Genomic DNA, 16,023 nt, shown 5'->3' on the forward strand with positions numbered 1-16,023 from the left:
CAGTGGCTAAATGGACGACAACAACTTGAACGACAACGACAACGACAACGTCGCGAGTTGTTGGTTCTTTATTATGATTATTCGCCTTTTTAATAAAGAAGAACAAAAGGCGCCGACAAATATGGCAAAAGAGCGATGCGGGTCTAAAAAGTGGAAAGGTAGGGAGATAGCGGGGAGGGTGGGGGTTTTTAAAGGTAGTCCACTACTACCAATATATATATATATATATGTATATATATATATATATATACATTTATAAAGAGGGGTTTCTGCGGCATTTTGGATGGTGCTAATGTCATCGAGCGTTGAACACCTTTATCAGTGTTGCATTGAAATGCACACACGCATGCGCCGAATGGCCAGTTGCATGTTGCATGCAACACTACTGTTGTTGCTACTCCTTCTTATCGCCGCAAAATAGTTTCCCCGATCCTCTGGCACTCCGATCCCCCCATGCCCCTGAATCCCCCGATCTTTCACAGTGGTGGGTCGCCATTCAATTTATTAGCTGCAATAAAACGCAAATCATCGAGCGGCATCGGCAAAGTGTTGAAATCATTTGAAATATTTGTCATTCGCTGATAGTCTAGTCGAAAGGGGGGGTTCGGTTCGGTTTAGTTCAGGATCGGGATCGGTAGCTCTTTCAATACGGTTCCCATACCAACCGATCCGAACCGATCCGATCCTCTTGCTTTAGTTTTTATCTATGGCCCGCCGAGCTCTCCATAACTGGGCTCATTTATAAAACAGGCAGTGGCGGCGGACTTCACATGGAAAGCCTCTGTGACCAGTTGCAAATTTATGGCCCGCCTAGAAGACTAGACTTCCCGACCATCGAGAGGGGGTGGGGTGTGGTTGCAATGGAAAATGCAAAAGCGATAAATAATCATCGATAGTTGGCCTAGGTGTTTGCGCTTTATGTGGGTGGCGGGTGTACAAAACGATTATTAATTAAGCACACGACCGTCCACAGGGTATTACAAAGCGATTAACGTCCATTGAGGGAGTGTTTTTTATGATCTAAACTGCTTGAATTGGTTATTGGCCAAGTGCAGGTTTTGCAAATCGATTACTTAACGATAAGTTATGGCTTTTCAGCTTTGTTTCGGGATTAATTAGGCGTGGAAGTTTCTTTGAACTGACTACTTCTAGAACTAATAGTATCTAGTTAGACTTTATTGATCTGTTATAAACACCATTATAATAAAAATAATTTAGAGTTGTATAATATGTCTTACAATTGATTTTATTTCCTACGCTCGGCATCAATATTTTATATTTCATTTCGAAAACCTATAATTTGAACTTATTTAATATTTTTGGCTTTAAATTCCTACGTTTGAGATCAATACTTCATATTTCATTTAAAGGCTTTAAAATAAACATGCTTCATTTTTATTCTAGCCGACTTTATCGACTTTATACATCTTTAAAATAAAGTTGAAATTATGGTAGGTGTGCATACTTCAATAATTTTTCTTATAATCGGTTATCAGACTTATCGAAATAATCAAAATTATATCTCTTTTTAAAGTAAGTTACTTTGTATCACGGTAAACCCATTTTCGCGTAATCTTAATAATGAAATGATGTTAGGCCACCTCGACTTTCTGCTTGACTTCGCGATTCGACCACGACCGTCGTCTATCGATAACCCGTGGCTATCGAGACTGGTGGGGATCAATGGGCCGCATCCAACCGCAGCCACTGGGTGCCAGAACTCATGTTCCGAGTTGGCTTTTAAGCTGGGCATTTGCTTTCAGCTCCCGGCCAATCGACTGTGACTGTTGTTTTTTTTTTTTTTTTTTTTTTGGAGAGGGGGTGGATATTTTCTAGAGGACCAGGCACGATCGATTTGCATACAAAAAAAAAAGAAAAAAAGAAAAAGAAAAACCACCGCAGTGGACAGGCAAAGGCATCATTAGGCAGCTGCTGCTGCGATTTCATTGAATATCGAATGTTGGGTTGCTTTTTTCGTTTTTATTTTCTTGGTTTTGTCTGGCCCCCAAACGCCGCCCATTTTGCTTAGCAAATTTGCAATTGGCTGCAGTTTGCTGGAGCTTTTCAAGTGGACCCCTCCAACCACATACAGCTCTTGCTGTCTTTCTGTATCTCAATCGGTTTCATTTCGGGGGGCTCTTGTGGCCTTCGCTTCGTGTTGTCATTAAAATGTAAATCCGTTTAATTAACATTTTTCCCCCTCCCCAGGGAAAAAAAAAAAAAAAAAACAAACGAACGACCACCGGCCGATAAGGCAGCCCAAAAAGAATTGTTATAAATTTTAAATAAATTTTGACTTGGTCACCGTATTTCGGATTCGTATTCGTATTCGGATTCGAATTCAATTCGATTCGATTGGCAGCTGCATCGTGAGAGTTTTGACATGTCCATGGCAAAAGAGATTTTAGACTTGGGTGGCTGTTTGTTTAGCTCCTTCGTTGTCGTTGTTTTTTTTTTGTTTCTCTTTTGGGGGCATTAAAATTATGCATAATTTACAGATTAATATGTGGCAGCATGGTGGGCCCCCGTCGGGGGATCTCTACTCTACTCTACTCTTTTTTTTTTCTTGGTCTACCTGATCCGCGGGCTTAATTAAGACATGGGGCTCTCCGGCTTTGGATCAGAGTTTCGTGTTGATATTTATGGTATAGATCGCTCAATATGCATATCGCTTTAATACTTAATACAGCTTAATAAAATAAACGACTCAACTCGACTCGACTCGGGCTCTTTGGCTTAGTCATCATCAGAGGCGCTTCAATTATGCCCATAATTGGTCAACAGGTAGCCGAAAATGGTTGTGTTGCCTAATTGAGTCCGGAGATGATCATTGAGAGAGTTTATCATTGTCATTTGGCCCCGAAAGCCGGTGCCTTAGAACTCGCGATCGTGCGAGATCATTGAACCAATGATCAGTGGGATCAAGCGATCATCCGATCATCCGATCAACCAATCAAGCCATCAGTTGTTCAAACGCTAAGCAAAAACAAAAAAAAAAACAAACGAAAAAAATAAAACATTTTCTTGATCACTTGATGCCAATTTCAATTTGGCATCGATCTTCTTCACACGATCTCTCAGTATTTTTTGTTTGCCAAAAGAAACTTACTTGCAGAGTTGCTGACATTCACTCACGATCACCTTTTGCCTGAGTTCCTCTATTTTTGCTATTTTTTTGCTATTTTTATTTTGCTATTTTTGCTAGCTTTTCTGAACTTTCCACTGAGTTGGAGAGTCAATTCAATCTAACTGGCGATCACCGTTAACTCGCTGGTTACATGCCAAATGGAATCAAAGTGTGAATGATCATTCAATTAACCCAGCACGCCAGCAACACCAGCAACACAAGCTGCAGCAGCAACAACAGAAAAAGCAACAGCAACAACTGCAACAACTCGGCGACAGCAATCACACAAGGCAACAACGACAGCAGTGCCATCATCAGTTAAATTATGTGATAATATGCCAACAATGAGTGTGCAACAGCAACAGCAGCAGCAGCAGCAACAGCAGTAACAGCAACAACAGCAATCAGCCGGCAGCAACAGTGATTTTACCTTTAAGCAATCAACACGCAAAAGCCCAAAACAAACGTGTTGCTGGCGGGGGAAGGAGCAACATCGAGGCACACAGCAGCAGCAACAACAGAAGCTCAAGCTGGGTGCAGATGCAGCCAGCAACGAGCAGCAAGCAACGAGCAACCAGCGAGCAGCAACACGTAGCAACAGCAACACGGCAGCAACAGCAGCAACACCAAAGGCAACATGAAATTGTCGCACCATTTTTGGTATTGACCGCCGGCGGCTCAATCAGTTTGTCACCCGGGCGATATATAGAGTGATTAACTGCTTCACGGATTGGATTGTACTTTGTCAATACAAAACTTGACACTGCAAACTGCAAGCAACAGCAGCACCACCAGCAACATGCAACATGCAATATCTACGTGATGCAATGCGCAAGTGCAATCATATATGTGCTAAAAATCTAGACAATATTTGATGCATAATTGCCTTGGGTTTTTGTTCGCCAATCAATTCAATCAGCAAATACAATCACGACAACAGCACTAGCAGCAGCAGCAGAAAGCCCAGCAGCAACATCAGCAATCTGGTTGCTGCCTGTTTGAGTGACGACAATCGCACTTCATGTCTAATTAGACTTGTTTATGCCCATTTGGAATAAAAAAAAAAAGAAAAAAGTGCAGAGCAGAGAACAAACTGCATCGCATGCTTATATTTTTATGGCTATCTTCACGGTTATTTTCATTTAAATCGCAATTCAAGCTCGGCGCACAAAACTCAGTGACCAAAATGACATTTTAAATGACAATTTTGCGCCTTGTGCACCGTGCATGGCAGGCCAATGAAAAATTAACGTAATAATGCAAATTGTTTTATCAATAAATTCTAGACACACACACACACACACACATATGCAAACATCTACACTAGCGGCGTAATTATGATGATTGCTGAAATGAATTTATGTGTCAATAAATTTAAAGCAAATTAGCAAATGACGTTTTAAGTAGACGACGACGACGCGTTTTGCCCGCGATTTATGGACTTGTGTTGCCTCTTTACTCTTTTTTTGTTTGTTTTTTTCTGTTTATTTCGACTTTCGGTTCGAGTTTGATGGATGATCGCCCGGCCATAAAGTGTTTGCCTTTAAAAGGCTTTCCAGCTTGGCTGATTGGCGATTTTCCGGGGGCTCAAAAATAAAAGCGGGTGGAGCAAAAGCGTTTAGTTCAAAATGGCGGGGCAATTAATCAGCTCTTTGTTGGCATTTTGTTTGGCCTTTTGTGCCTTCGTTTTTTCGGTCTTTTTCGGCTCTGAAGTGAAGTGTTCGATTGAATGCGCCGTTTTTCAATGCCCATGGAGGGGGCTCATATCTGATTCGATTGGATCGACTGGGAAATACCATCAATTTTTGATTTTCATGATTTTCATTTTTATTTTTTCCAATAAACTAATATTGTATATGGTACTCTCAGTTACAATCAATTTAAAATGAGTGCTTTGAAACACATACGACACTCATTAGAAAAAAAAAAAAAATATATATATATATTAATGTATTAATTAATATATTTTTCAAATTATTGACTTTAAACTTTATTTTCTAAATACTATTATTGATATTTTGTGGTATAATTATATTCATATATCTACAAAGGTACTCATATTTTCAATATCGTGAACCTCTTAATTATATTTTCTATTGAGTAATTAAAAATTTATAAAAGACTGTTTGTCGAATTAAATATTCGTTTGGTACTTATTCGTTATTAAGAACAATTATTACTTCAATGTTAATCTAAAATTCAGAGATTTGATCACATAAAAGTGTTATTTGGTTAGCTATGTTTAGTATTTCCAAAGGACTCATTCATGTAGTCTCTGTTCCAAATAGGTGATATCTTATTTTTCCGCTTACTCATAGCTGGTATTTACTATGTACTCATCATTGCGTTCAACAATTCATTAAACTTTTGTACAAAATGTTGATATTCAGTGCCCACTGTCGTGGTGCAAAATGAAGTCATATCCCAACTTTCCGTACATCGATGCAGTCCCATCGGGCACTGATACTGATTCATCTTTGAACCGCCTCCCCATCGCATTAGTCACACCTTCGTTTCTTTGGGCCCGAGTCGCCATTGGTGGTCTGATAGTCTGGTGGTTTTGGTTTGGTTTTGGCTCTGACTTTGGCTCTGACTCTGGCTTTTGGCGAGAGGCGTGCGAATCCGGCGCAGATACAAGATACGAGATACTCGTACTATGAGATACACATTGTGGGCTGTCTCGCTTTGTTTGCTCTCTTTGTCTCCTTGCCTCGCTCGTTCGTTGTAGCAACAACCAAAAGTTTTTTTTCTTCTTTTTTTTTTCGTTGTTTTTTTTTTTCATTCCAAATTACACGAACAAAATGGCGACGGGTGCTGCTTGTGGGGTCTCTACACGCAGCAGCAACACAGCAACAACAACAACAGACACAGCAGCAACTTGTCCAGGTTTTACTAGGCCTGTTTGTCGCTTAATCGAAGTCGAGCCGACGAGTTATGGTAATTAAAAAGGTGTTCCTTTCTGCAACAACGGATCGAAACGTATCGAAATGGATTGGGCAATTTATACAGAGGGATATTGCAGCTTGCTTGGGGGGTCTTTCTCTCTCTCTCTTTCTCTCTTTTTCTCTCTCTCGCTCTCTCTCTCTCTCTATCCCTGTCAGCCTTTTTTCCGCCGCCGACAAATTCATATTTTATGACATCAACTTTGTATTGGCAAGAAGGGCTCCCTCGCAGAACGAAGTTCTTTGCTTCCATTCTATACCGTCCATAGTATTATAGTATGTATGTTCCTCATACATATATATACTCCTCGATTTTCTCGTGCCTTTTGGTGGGTGGTCGTTTGGCTGGCTGTTTTGCACAAATGTTGCAAATGTTGCCGCCGTCGTCGCCAATGTTGCTGGCGTGTAAAGTGAACGGCGACGACGACGCCAGCAAATCGTCAGCAATGTCGCCGTATATTTTGGGGTCCCTCACCTAGGCGAATTTACGGTAACTGCACAGTGAGAAAAGCTTGATGTTTTCGGAGAGAAACATTGTAAATTTAAAGGCTATATTATAATTCAAAAGGAAGTACAAAGCTAAACAAAATATGTTTTTCATGGCAAAGCCAACATTGTTCATCATCAATAATCAAAATGATCGTTAAAAATAAACAAATAATCCTAATTCTTAATTTGATATAGATCATAATCTAAATAAAGATATATTTTAGATTTTTTATATATTTGACTATTTAGTTGGGTGTTTCTCTTTTGTGTTTTTCTTTTTTTTAATTTGGTATTTTCAGGGAATATTGCTCTGTAAAAACAATTGTTTATTTTCCATGTGAAAAGTCCCTATATTTAGGTGTGTTTGTGTGCCTATATTTTTCTCAGTGTGCCTGTGCTGTGTGAAGCTTTCTGTCGTTCAGAGTTTTGTGAATTCTTTGCGCCGTTCCTTGGTCTCTCGTTTTTGTTTTCCCCCGGTTGGTCGAAACGAACTAACCATGGCCGCCTTACAATACTCCACTAATCCCCCCATTTGCATCTATTTTTATTTTCCCCGCCCGCAGACGATCCTGAACTCGATGCACAAGTACCAGCCGCGTTTCCACCTGGTGCGAGCCAATGACATCCTGAAGCTGCCGTACTCCACGTTTCGCACGTACGTCTTCAAGGAGACCGAGTTCATCGCCGTCACTGCATATCAAAATGAGAAGGTGAGTGCCGAGTGCTGAGTGCTGAATGACCAGTCATTGTCATTGCCTATTAATTGATATTTATTCCCCGCAGATAACTCAATTGAAAATCGATAACAATCCCTTCGCAAAGGGCTTTCGTGATACTGGTGCTGGAAAGCGGGAAAAGAAGTGAGTATCACTAGTGAATATGAGCTCAAAGTACATATTTTCGATTGGATAATGCACTTTTTTGGAGTGAGATCAAATATTAAGTACAGAAAGTAAAAACTATATTAACAAATAGTTATAGCACGAATTTAGAAAGAATTCAGCAGTAAATTAATTTGTCTGTTAATACAATCTATACTAGCTGAAAATTGCGAACAATTGAATAATTCCTACAAAATTTTATAAAAATATAAATAAAAACAATGATTTTTAGTACAAATACATAGCATTTTAGGAGCTCAACGTATATTTTAAAAGGCTTACAAGGCGGTTGCCTTTCACTGAAATCTGTGTCTTCTTCTAATCCCTTCTATTGCCCCGGAAAAATCATTATCAAAAGCAAACTAATCAGGACACGGCTAATGGGAAAAAGGGGAAAACTCGGTTGGCCTTTTGTGGCTGTTCAGACAATCAAAACTTTGCAGCTCCCTTAGTCGAGAACTCATTTGTCTCCCCGGTCTGGCCTATCTACAATTTACCATCTACCATCTACCATCTGCATCGACATCTCCATCTCAATCAGGCCAGCCATCCATCTATGTATCTTCTTCCCCCAATTTTTTCACTGCTTTGTGGCTTGATTAACAGGCTAAAGCTACAGATACAAAAACAGATACAGATGCGATGCAGATACAAAAACAGAAATAGATACAGATACAGATACAGATAGAGAGAGGGACATTAATTTTTGTCAAATCTATGCGGAACTAATTAGCCCTACAGCTTGTCAAATTGCAAGTCATACAAAGGGGAGGAAGGACTTTGTGGGCGTGGCAGAGCCAACCAACAATGATGATGCTCATGGCGATTTGGCTTCTGTTTTTTGATTTTTCGATTTTTCGTTGGTAATACTGCTGATGACTGGCACCTCTGATGGCTGCTAGAACATGTAATCCATATTGATGGATTGATTGCAATTTCCTGTTGTGGGGGGGGGGATGAAAAACCGAAGCGCAGGAAAAGCTTTGAGTTTTTAGCACACAGATTTTGCAATTTCTGTATGCCACCCGTTGGGTGGTTTTTCATTGGGAGCTTGCTCATTCGGCGGTGGGTCCTGAGATCCCCCTTTTCGAGTGGTTCCGGTTTCCTGTGGGTGGTGGTGACTTAGCATAATGATGAATGACATTTAATAGCCAAAGCGGACTGTCGAAATGTCCATGCCTAAACGTTACAAATCAATTTTCAGTCCCAGCCACCCTGGGAGAACATCCACCACTCACATTTGACTTGACACAAACAATTTACTCAAGTCGAGTTTGGCTTTTTGTGTTAGAACCGAGAGAACTGATTACTTCTGGCTTGATTGGCATTAGCGTGTCTGTCCAAAGCCTAAGCTCAACTTTCCACCGCCAAAGTTTGAGGCCGAGCCGGAAAAAAAAAATCTGAGAATTTGCCTGGTCATTGATGTGACAGCCAGTTGTCAGGCAGTCAGTTAGTCAGTTGGTCGTCCACTTTGCTCCACTCTACCCAATTGTTAATTAAATGCTGGGAACTGAGGCAGCCCGAAAAAGGGGTCAAAAACAAAACCACTAAACCGCTTACAATTCCGCAGAGAAAAAGGCGCAAAGAAGTTAAAAGAAGTCCTGGGAGAGCTGCCAAAAATCCTTGGCAATTAGTGACGACTTAGTCAACTCTTTTTTTTTTGTGAGCTACCCCCTTCTAATAACTGCCACGCCCCTGCCATGGCAACAACAACAAAAAAAGGGAAATATATCCTGGGTGCTGCTGTTAAATGATGATGATGATGATGATGATGGCATTCCAATGTTGAGTCCTTCACAGCAAGAGATGCTAATTGGTGGCAATCTAGTGCGCAACTTCCGCCGGAATGATATTCAACTGCATGGAAAAAAAAAACCCTTTTGCGGGACTTCTTTAACCCCCTTTCGAGAACCACCTTTTTAAAAACCCCTGCCACTGCCCGCGGCGCAACGAGAACCGGAAATCCAAAGTGAAAACGTTTTAACAGCAGCAATTGAAATTCGCTTTTCTCGGCGCCTTTTGTTGTTCCTGTTGCTCTGGGATTTTTTCGCAAAACCTCTCACCCCATTCAAACATTTTTTTTTTTTTTTTTTTTTTTTTTTTTGGAATTTTTGCTTACCCGAGGCGTTAGTTGACAATAGGTCTCGGTCTCTGGATATTTATATTTATATATATATTTATATATATATATCTATCTAAAAGAGGGGGTTTTTGTGGGCGTGCGTGGGCTGTTAAAGCCGCAAATTTAGACGTAATTCAAAAATTACAGGGCACACAAAACAGCGCAATTTCTTTGGACCTTCTGGAAAGCACCACACCCATGGCAAAATAGCAACTCCCTTTTATTTCGGGGGCGTTTACTTCGCCGCCACAGACAACAACAACAACAATGGGAGACAAAAGGGCAATAGATAAACGTCTTTGGGTTTTGGGCCCAATTTGATGGGCCCACTGCATGAGATAATACAGGGGCGGATTAACTGGAAAATTACCCCTAAATGGTGCGCAAAAATGCTTTGAATTTAACTAAAGACTAAAGATTAATTTCTTTTATAACATTGCCATTCATTTTATTCCACTTTGATATTATAATATCTATAAGAAATCTTTGTGATACCATATAATTAACAGTTTGGATAGTTATCTTGTGTTGCTTTGGTCACTTAAGGGCCCCAAAAATGAGGCCTCAAATGAAAATTGGTTTTGCCGTTCCTGACGAACCCCCTGTGGAAAGTTGGCCGTCTTGGCCTTTGTAGTTAAGTGGGTGGGTCAGATACGTTGCCTGGATTAACACAAATTGATTTGCTATTAAATTAGGCTCTCGCACACACACCGCACACACACACACACAGGTAGGTGGAAAAACAGTTAAGTGTAAAAGAAGACGCCCTTGGCGCAATGCCAGCAATGCAAAAGTGGGTGGTGGCTTGGGTGGTTTGGGTGGTTTCCACTGGGTGTGGTTGCTGTGATAATGATACACACACCCGCACACACACACACACACACACCATTCGCATGTGTGTTGGCTGGCTAAAATTGCCCAATTTGTGAGGCAGCTCGGCTTTGATGTGTGAACAACAGCGGTGCGGAAAAATAAGGAAAATTGAAATGTGGAAATGTGGGGGGAGTGGTGGAAGATTGGCCAGAACAGACACTAAATTACACTAACGTGTTTTGAATTATTTTTCAATTTCATTGTCAGCCGCAGACACACGGATAGACGTACGGACAGGCTTGCGGACAGACTACAGACTACGGACGTATAAAACGGACGGACGGAGAGAGCTTCGGCCTGTTTCCGCCTCGCATTGTTACATTTCAATTAAGGTGCAGTGGGGGAATATGGGCGGTGGTTTTTGTGGGTGGGTGGGGTGCCAATGTGGGGCACACGTCACCCAACTGACTGAAGGTAGCCAATTTTCGGGGCTCGAACGGTGTGTGTGTGTGTGTGTGTGTGTATGTGTGTGTGTGTGTGTGTGTGTGTGTGTGTGTGTGTGTGTGTGTATGTGTGTGGAACAGGGAAAAGGGATCAAACCGCCGCCAGCGCTGGTTTATCATTTAGCAGATATTTCAGTTACCAACAATATTATCAAAGCTTGGTCCTCTGATCCCAAACGAAAATTCCGCTGGAAAATCAACCGATAAATGCGGCTAAAAGGTTTTACAATTTATGGCAAGAATGGGTAGCGAAACTGGCTATATATATATATTCATTAACACTTTAATATTAATATATATCAACATCGAATCCAAACAGTGTTAAGGTACCTTTTGTATTTGATTTTCAAATCATATCAACATTTATAGATGGTTTAGGTTTCATACATTTTGGTCTATCATTTGTCATAGATTGCAATATAAAAACATATTTTGTTAACCCACTCAAAAGTGCCAATTATCCTTAATTATGGGGTATCCTTTTCCACCTGACCATTGGATGTTCTAATTTGTGGCCCCCGTCTCTCGTACAACTGTTGTTACAGGCAGGCGTTGATGTCGAACCGAGGGTCCGATTCGGACAAGCTAAACCCCACGCATGTGAGCAGCTCGCGGGCACCGCTCCACCTGGGCCACGCCGGTCGTCCGCCCCATCTGCATCCCCATGCCGGATTGCTGGACAACCAGCAGGACGACGACGACAAGCTCCTGGACGTCGTGGGTCCGCCGCAGAGTCCGCTCCTGCCGCTCAGCCACTCGCTGCAGCAGATGCACGCCCACCAGCACTCCGGTGAGTAACTAACCATTTAATATACTTAATTGCTCTTTGGTGATGGGTACAGAGTAAGATCAATATGGAAAACTAGTTCACTCTCAGATTTTTGAAGGCTCATCACAAAAGAAGTAAGCAAAATATAAAACGGTGCTTTTTAAAAACAAAAATAAAATATATAATGTTTTTGGTACGATAACAAAGAGTATGTCCGGGAATAATATATATATAAAATTGTTAAGATAAAGAAAATAGATAAGATAAGATAGATACACATATATATATTTAATTTGAGATTGCCATCATATTAAAGAACAATAATTTAAATAAGTAAAAGAAATAGTCGAAAGTCTTAAACGAATTTTTTGAATGAGTATAGGAAATTATTATGAAGAAACTATTAGTTTTTAAAATCTTTATGAGTTAGTAAAAGTACTTCAGTATCATAACTTGAACAAAAAATCATACACTCTTTTTGCTCAGATCTTTAAACCCTAGTCGGCCTTCATAGTGGAAAACATTACATTAATACAAAATTAAATACAGAATCAGAGTTTGCCAACAATAATAGGTAGTTGCAATGGTAAAATTCATATAATTTGATATGTATCAAAAATAGGTTATTTGTTGATAAGAATTGAAAAGAATTCAAATAAGTCAGGTTTGGTTTTATGTATTTGAATACATCCCATCACTGTTCTCCATCTAACAATACCTGATTTCTATCCATTGTCTTTAAAACCCTTCTAATGACCCCTTAACCTTGTTTCTCCCACCGAACAGCCTTGGCCGCCTGGTTCAATCACCTGGCCGGAGCGGGAGCCGGCGCCTCGGAGCACGCCGCAGCGGCGGCCGCCAATGCCAGTGCGGAGGATGCACTGCGTCGCCGCCTGCAGGCGGATGCGGACGCGGAGCGCGATGGCAGCGACTCGAGCTGCTCGGAGAGCGTCGGCGGGAGCACCGGCGGTGCCTTTAGGCCCACCTCGACGGGCAGTCCCAAGGAGGCGGTGGTGGGCGCGGCTGCCGCAGCGGCTGCCCTCAATGCCGGCGGCGGTGGCGGCGGCAGCTACCCATCGCCGAATATATCGGTGGGTCCGCCGATCCACCCGTCGCCGCACCTGTTGCCTTACCTCTATCCCCACGGCCTCTATCCGCCGCCGCACCTGGGCCTGCTCCACAATCCCGCAGCGGCAGCGGCCATGAGTCCGGCCGGCCTCAATCCCGGCCTGCTCTTCAATGCCCAGCTGGCGCTGGCCGCCCAGCATCCGGCCCTGTTTGGCCACGCCTACGCGGCGGCGGGACACACGCCGGTCTCGCCGCTGCAGGGCTTGAAGAGCCACCGCTTCTCGCCGTACAGCTTGCCGGGCAGCCTGGGCTCCGCCTTTGATGCAGTCACGCCCGGCTCGAATGCCAATCGCTCGGGTGACCCGCCCGGAATGCCAGCCGTGGAGAATGGCCCCCGGAGCTTGAGCTCCAGTCCGCGACCTCGGCCCGCCTCCCACTCGCCGCCCACGCGACCCATCTCCATGTCACCCACCACACCACCTTCGCTGATGAAGCGTGGCGCTGGCGGTGGCGGCGGCGGTGGCGGTGGCGGTGGCGGTGGGGTGTCCCAATCCCAGCACTCCCCTTCGGAACTCAAGAGCATGGAGAAGATGGTCAATGGGCTGGAGGTGCAGCACAATGGTAGTGCGGCGGCGGCGGCAGCAGCACTTCAACTGGCCGAGGAGGCTGCTCAGCACCACCATCACACCACCCAGGAGCACCACTCAGTGCATGCGCATTCGCATTCGCACTCGCACCATCAGCAGCAGCAGCAGCAGCAGTCGCACCACCAGCAGCAGCAGCAGCAGTCACACCACCACCACCAGACGCACCTCCATTCGCAATCGCAATCGCATCATGGAGCGAGTGCGGATCAGTGACAATTACTGGACGGCCGCTCCGATTGCGAGGATGCCGGCCTGGAACTGGAGCTCGAGCTGGAGCTGGAGGAGGATGTCGAGGAGCAGGATGATGGGGATGAGCACAATGAGGACGAGGATCGCAGCTCGGTGATCGATCTCGATCTAGATGTCGACGTCTGACCGCGAACGGACATACGTAGCAGGCTCTAGCCCCCGAAATTCATGGCCACCAACACCACCATCACCAGCACCACCAGCACCACCGTTCTTGTGGTTTAGTGTGCCGCCGAATCGAGTCGAGTAGAGTTGAGTCGAGTCGAGTGTGTTGTACATATAGCGATCAGCGATCAGCGATGTGACCCTAGCATGTAGGCATTTGTAGCATATAGCATTACAGACAGACACACAAGCAGACAGAGGTAGGAGAGCCCCCCCTTTTCCAGTCAATCAGTCCGCTTCAAATCGCCAGCCATAAGTACATTTTTTTTCTGTCTCGTTTCTAAGCAAAGCCTAGCCCCTAGAAATCGCTGGCGATTCGCAGGCAGAATGATTGACGGGGGAGCCCTGCGAGAGAAGCAAAAAAATAACAAAAAAAAAAAAAAAAAGGGGACAAGTGGCAAGAATGGACGAAACTTTTAGCGCCTTGAAGGGCCAACTCAAACCCTTCAAGATCGAATAAACAAAGGCAAAAACTAAATACAAAAAAAAAAAAAAAACAGAAGTAAGGGGCAAAAAGAGATTCCCTCATACAAATTTATAAAGGCATATATAAGATATGTATCACCCATATATGTATATTGATTGGATTGGAAATAGCAACATCAAAGATGGCGCCTCTTTATATACATCTAGAACACATATATATATAAAACAAAATATATATATAGTATATATAGAAGCTGATATATATACAGATTGTAACCTTAGTAAAACAAACAAAAATAAAAAATGAAAGGAAAAACCCACAAAAAAATACCACAAAAAAAAAACAAAATAAATGCAATTTTTTTTCTTAGTCTTAGGTGGATGAATTTTTTTTTTAGTAAACGTAAATAAAACCTATATACATAGAAATATATATACATGAATAATTTATGTAGCTCTTAAGTACCAAGATACCGTAAACACTCAACAAACACACAGACACATGCAGCACCACCTCACAATCACACACTCACTCACACACACACACACACACCAGTGACGAGTTTTCTTCGTAGACGATGGAAAATGCTTATCGAAACAAAAACTATATAAACTATGAGAGCTTGAGTTTTCCTAATTTAACTATAATATTTTTTTTTGTCCATATTTTTTTTTTGTACTTTTAAGTTCTAAAAACCAAAGAAGAAAGTAATCAATTTTTTTTTTCGTATTTTTATTTTAATTTTCGGAACCTCCTTGAGATGCTAATTTAGGGCACGAGTTCTGTGTGTGTTTATATCGTAAATATATATGCATATATACTATAAATGTATGAATAAAAAATATAATTTTTTTTATTAGTAAAGTACACTTTTTTTTGTGTAAAATGGATTGAAAAAAGATAAAGAAAAGAGTTGAATTCAACGCATGTTCCTCGCATAATTTAAGAGAGAGCGACAAAGACGCAGCTAACATACACCCACACACCACCCTCTCTCACACACACACACACTCGCACACCAAGACACATAGACACCCACGATACACTTACACAAATAACGAGAAAAACTAAGTAAAAAAAATCACAAAAAAAATATTAAAATAAATTTCTGTAGCGATTTGTTTTCCTTGTAACCCAATAATAATGCAAAATCACATCAACAACATCATTATCATCATCATTATCATTATCATTATTATCATCATTATCATCATTATCATCACCTGGCATCATCATTATTGATGGAAGAAAATTGATTTTTTTTCTGTTGGTTAGCTGTTTTTTGAAAATGAATTATACGCAAAAGCAATATTAATTATAGTTAATTAAATTTAAAACAAACGCAAACAACCCGAAACAAGAACAAAAACAGCAACATCAACAGCAACAGCAACAAGAACAAATTATGTACGAAAGGATATATATTTAAATATATATATGTATATGGATAAAATTAATGAAGAAGCAACAACACCTCATGTCACTGCAATTATATATAAAATTAATTAAACAACAACAAAACAAAGGAAATTAAATAAAAATTATTACTAAAAAAAAAAAAACCAACGAGCAAACACTGCATTTTCAAACAAATATTATTGGTACAAACTGAAACAACAGCATGCAACCAAAATCGGTCCGTGTTTCATTAGTTTTGCCCATTTATTTGTTTGAATCTCTTTTTTTTCGTTTATTTGGGTTTATTGTTTGTTGTCTGGTGGCTGGATTTTTTCCCCGCACACATCCTTCCCCGAAATGAACAGCGCCAGCGGGAATAATAAATAAAATGAATAAATAAATAGCAGCGACTGGCAAACAGTG

The 16,023-nt window shown here is 41.6% G+C and overlaps 1 protein-coding gene and 1 long non-coding RNA gene across 8 annotated transcripts in view; one reads left to right on the top strand and one right to left on the bottom strand.

Moving 5' to 3' along the window:
- The window catches only part of LOC108137111 (optomotor-blind protein), a 65,873-nt gene extending 50,350 nt beyond the window's left edge, over window positions 1–15,523 (top strand). For 2 of the 6 annotated variants that reach the window (XM_017258636.2, XM_017258637.2), the window contains exons 5-8: window positions 7,122–7,268; window positions 7,342–7,418; window positions 11,414–11,667; window positions 12,433–15,523. In XM_017258636.2, coding sequence (XP_017114125.1) covers window positions 7,122–7,268; window positions 7,342–7,418; window positions 11,414–11,667; window positions 12,433–13,574 — 1,620 coding nt within the window. In that variant the 3' untranslated portion in view covers window positions 13,575–15,523. Of the gene's footprint in view, window positions 1–7,121; window positions 7,269–7,341; window positions 7,423–11,413; window positions 11,668–12,432 lie in introns of those variants that run through there. The other 4 variants (XM_041710808.1, XM_041710809.1, XM_041710810.1 and 1 more) reach the window with 3 other exon arrangements.
- LOC121467975 overlaps window positions 1–16,023 on the bottom strand; it is a 158,304-nt gene that overhangs the window by 93,774 nt on the left and 48,507 nt on the right. The window lies entirely within an intron of this gene.

Source organism: Drosophila elegans, unplaced genomic scaffold (genome assembly GCF_018152505.1).
Source record: "Drosophila elegans isolate 14027-0461.03 unplaced genomic scaffold, ASM1815250v1 contig_149, whole genome shotgun sequence".
In the NCBI taxonomy this organism is placed as follows: Eukaryota; Metazoa; Arthropoda; class Insecta; order Diptera; family Drosophilidae; genus Drosophila; species Drosophila elegans.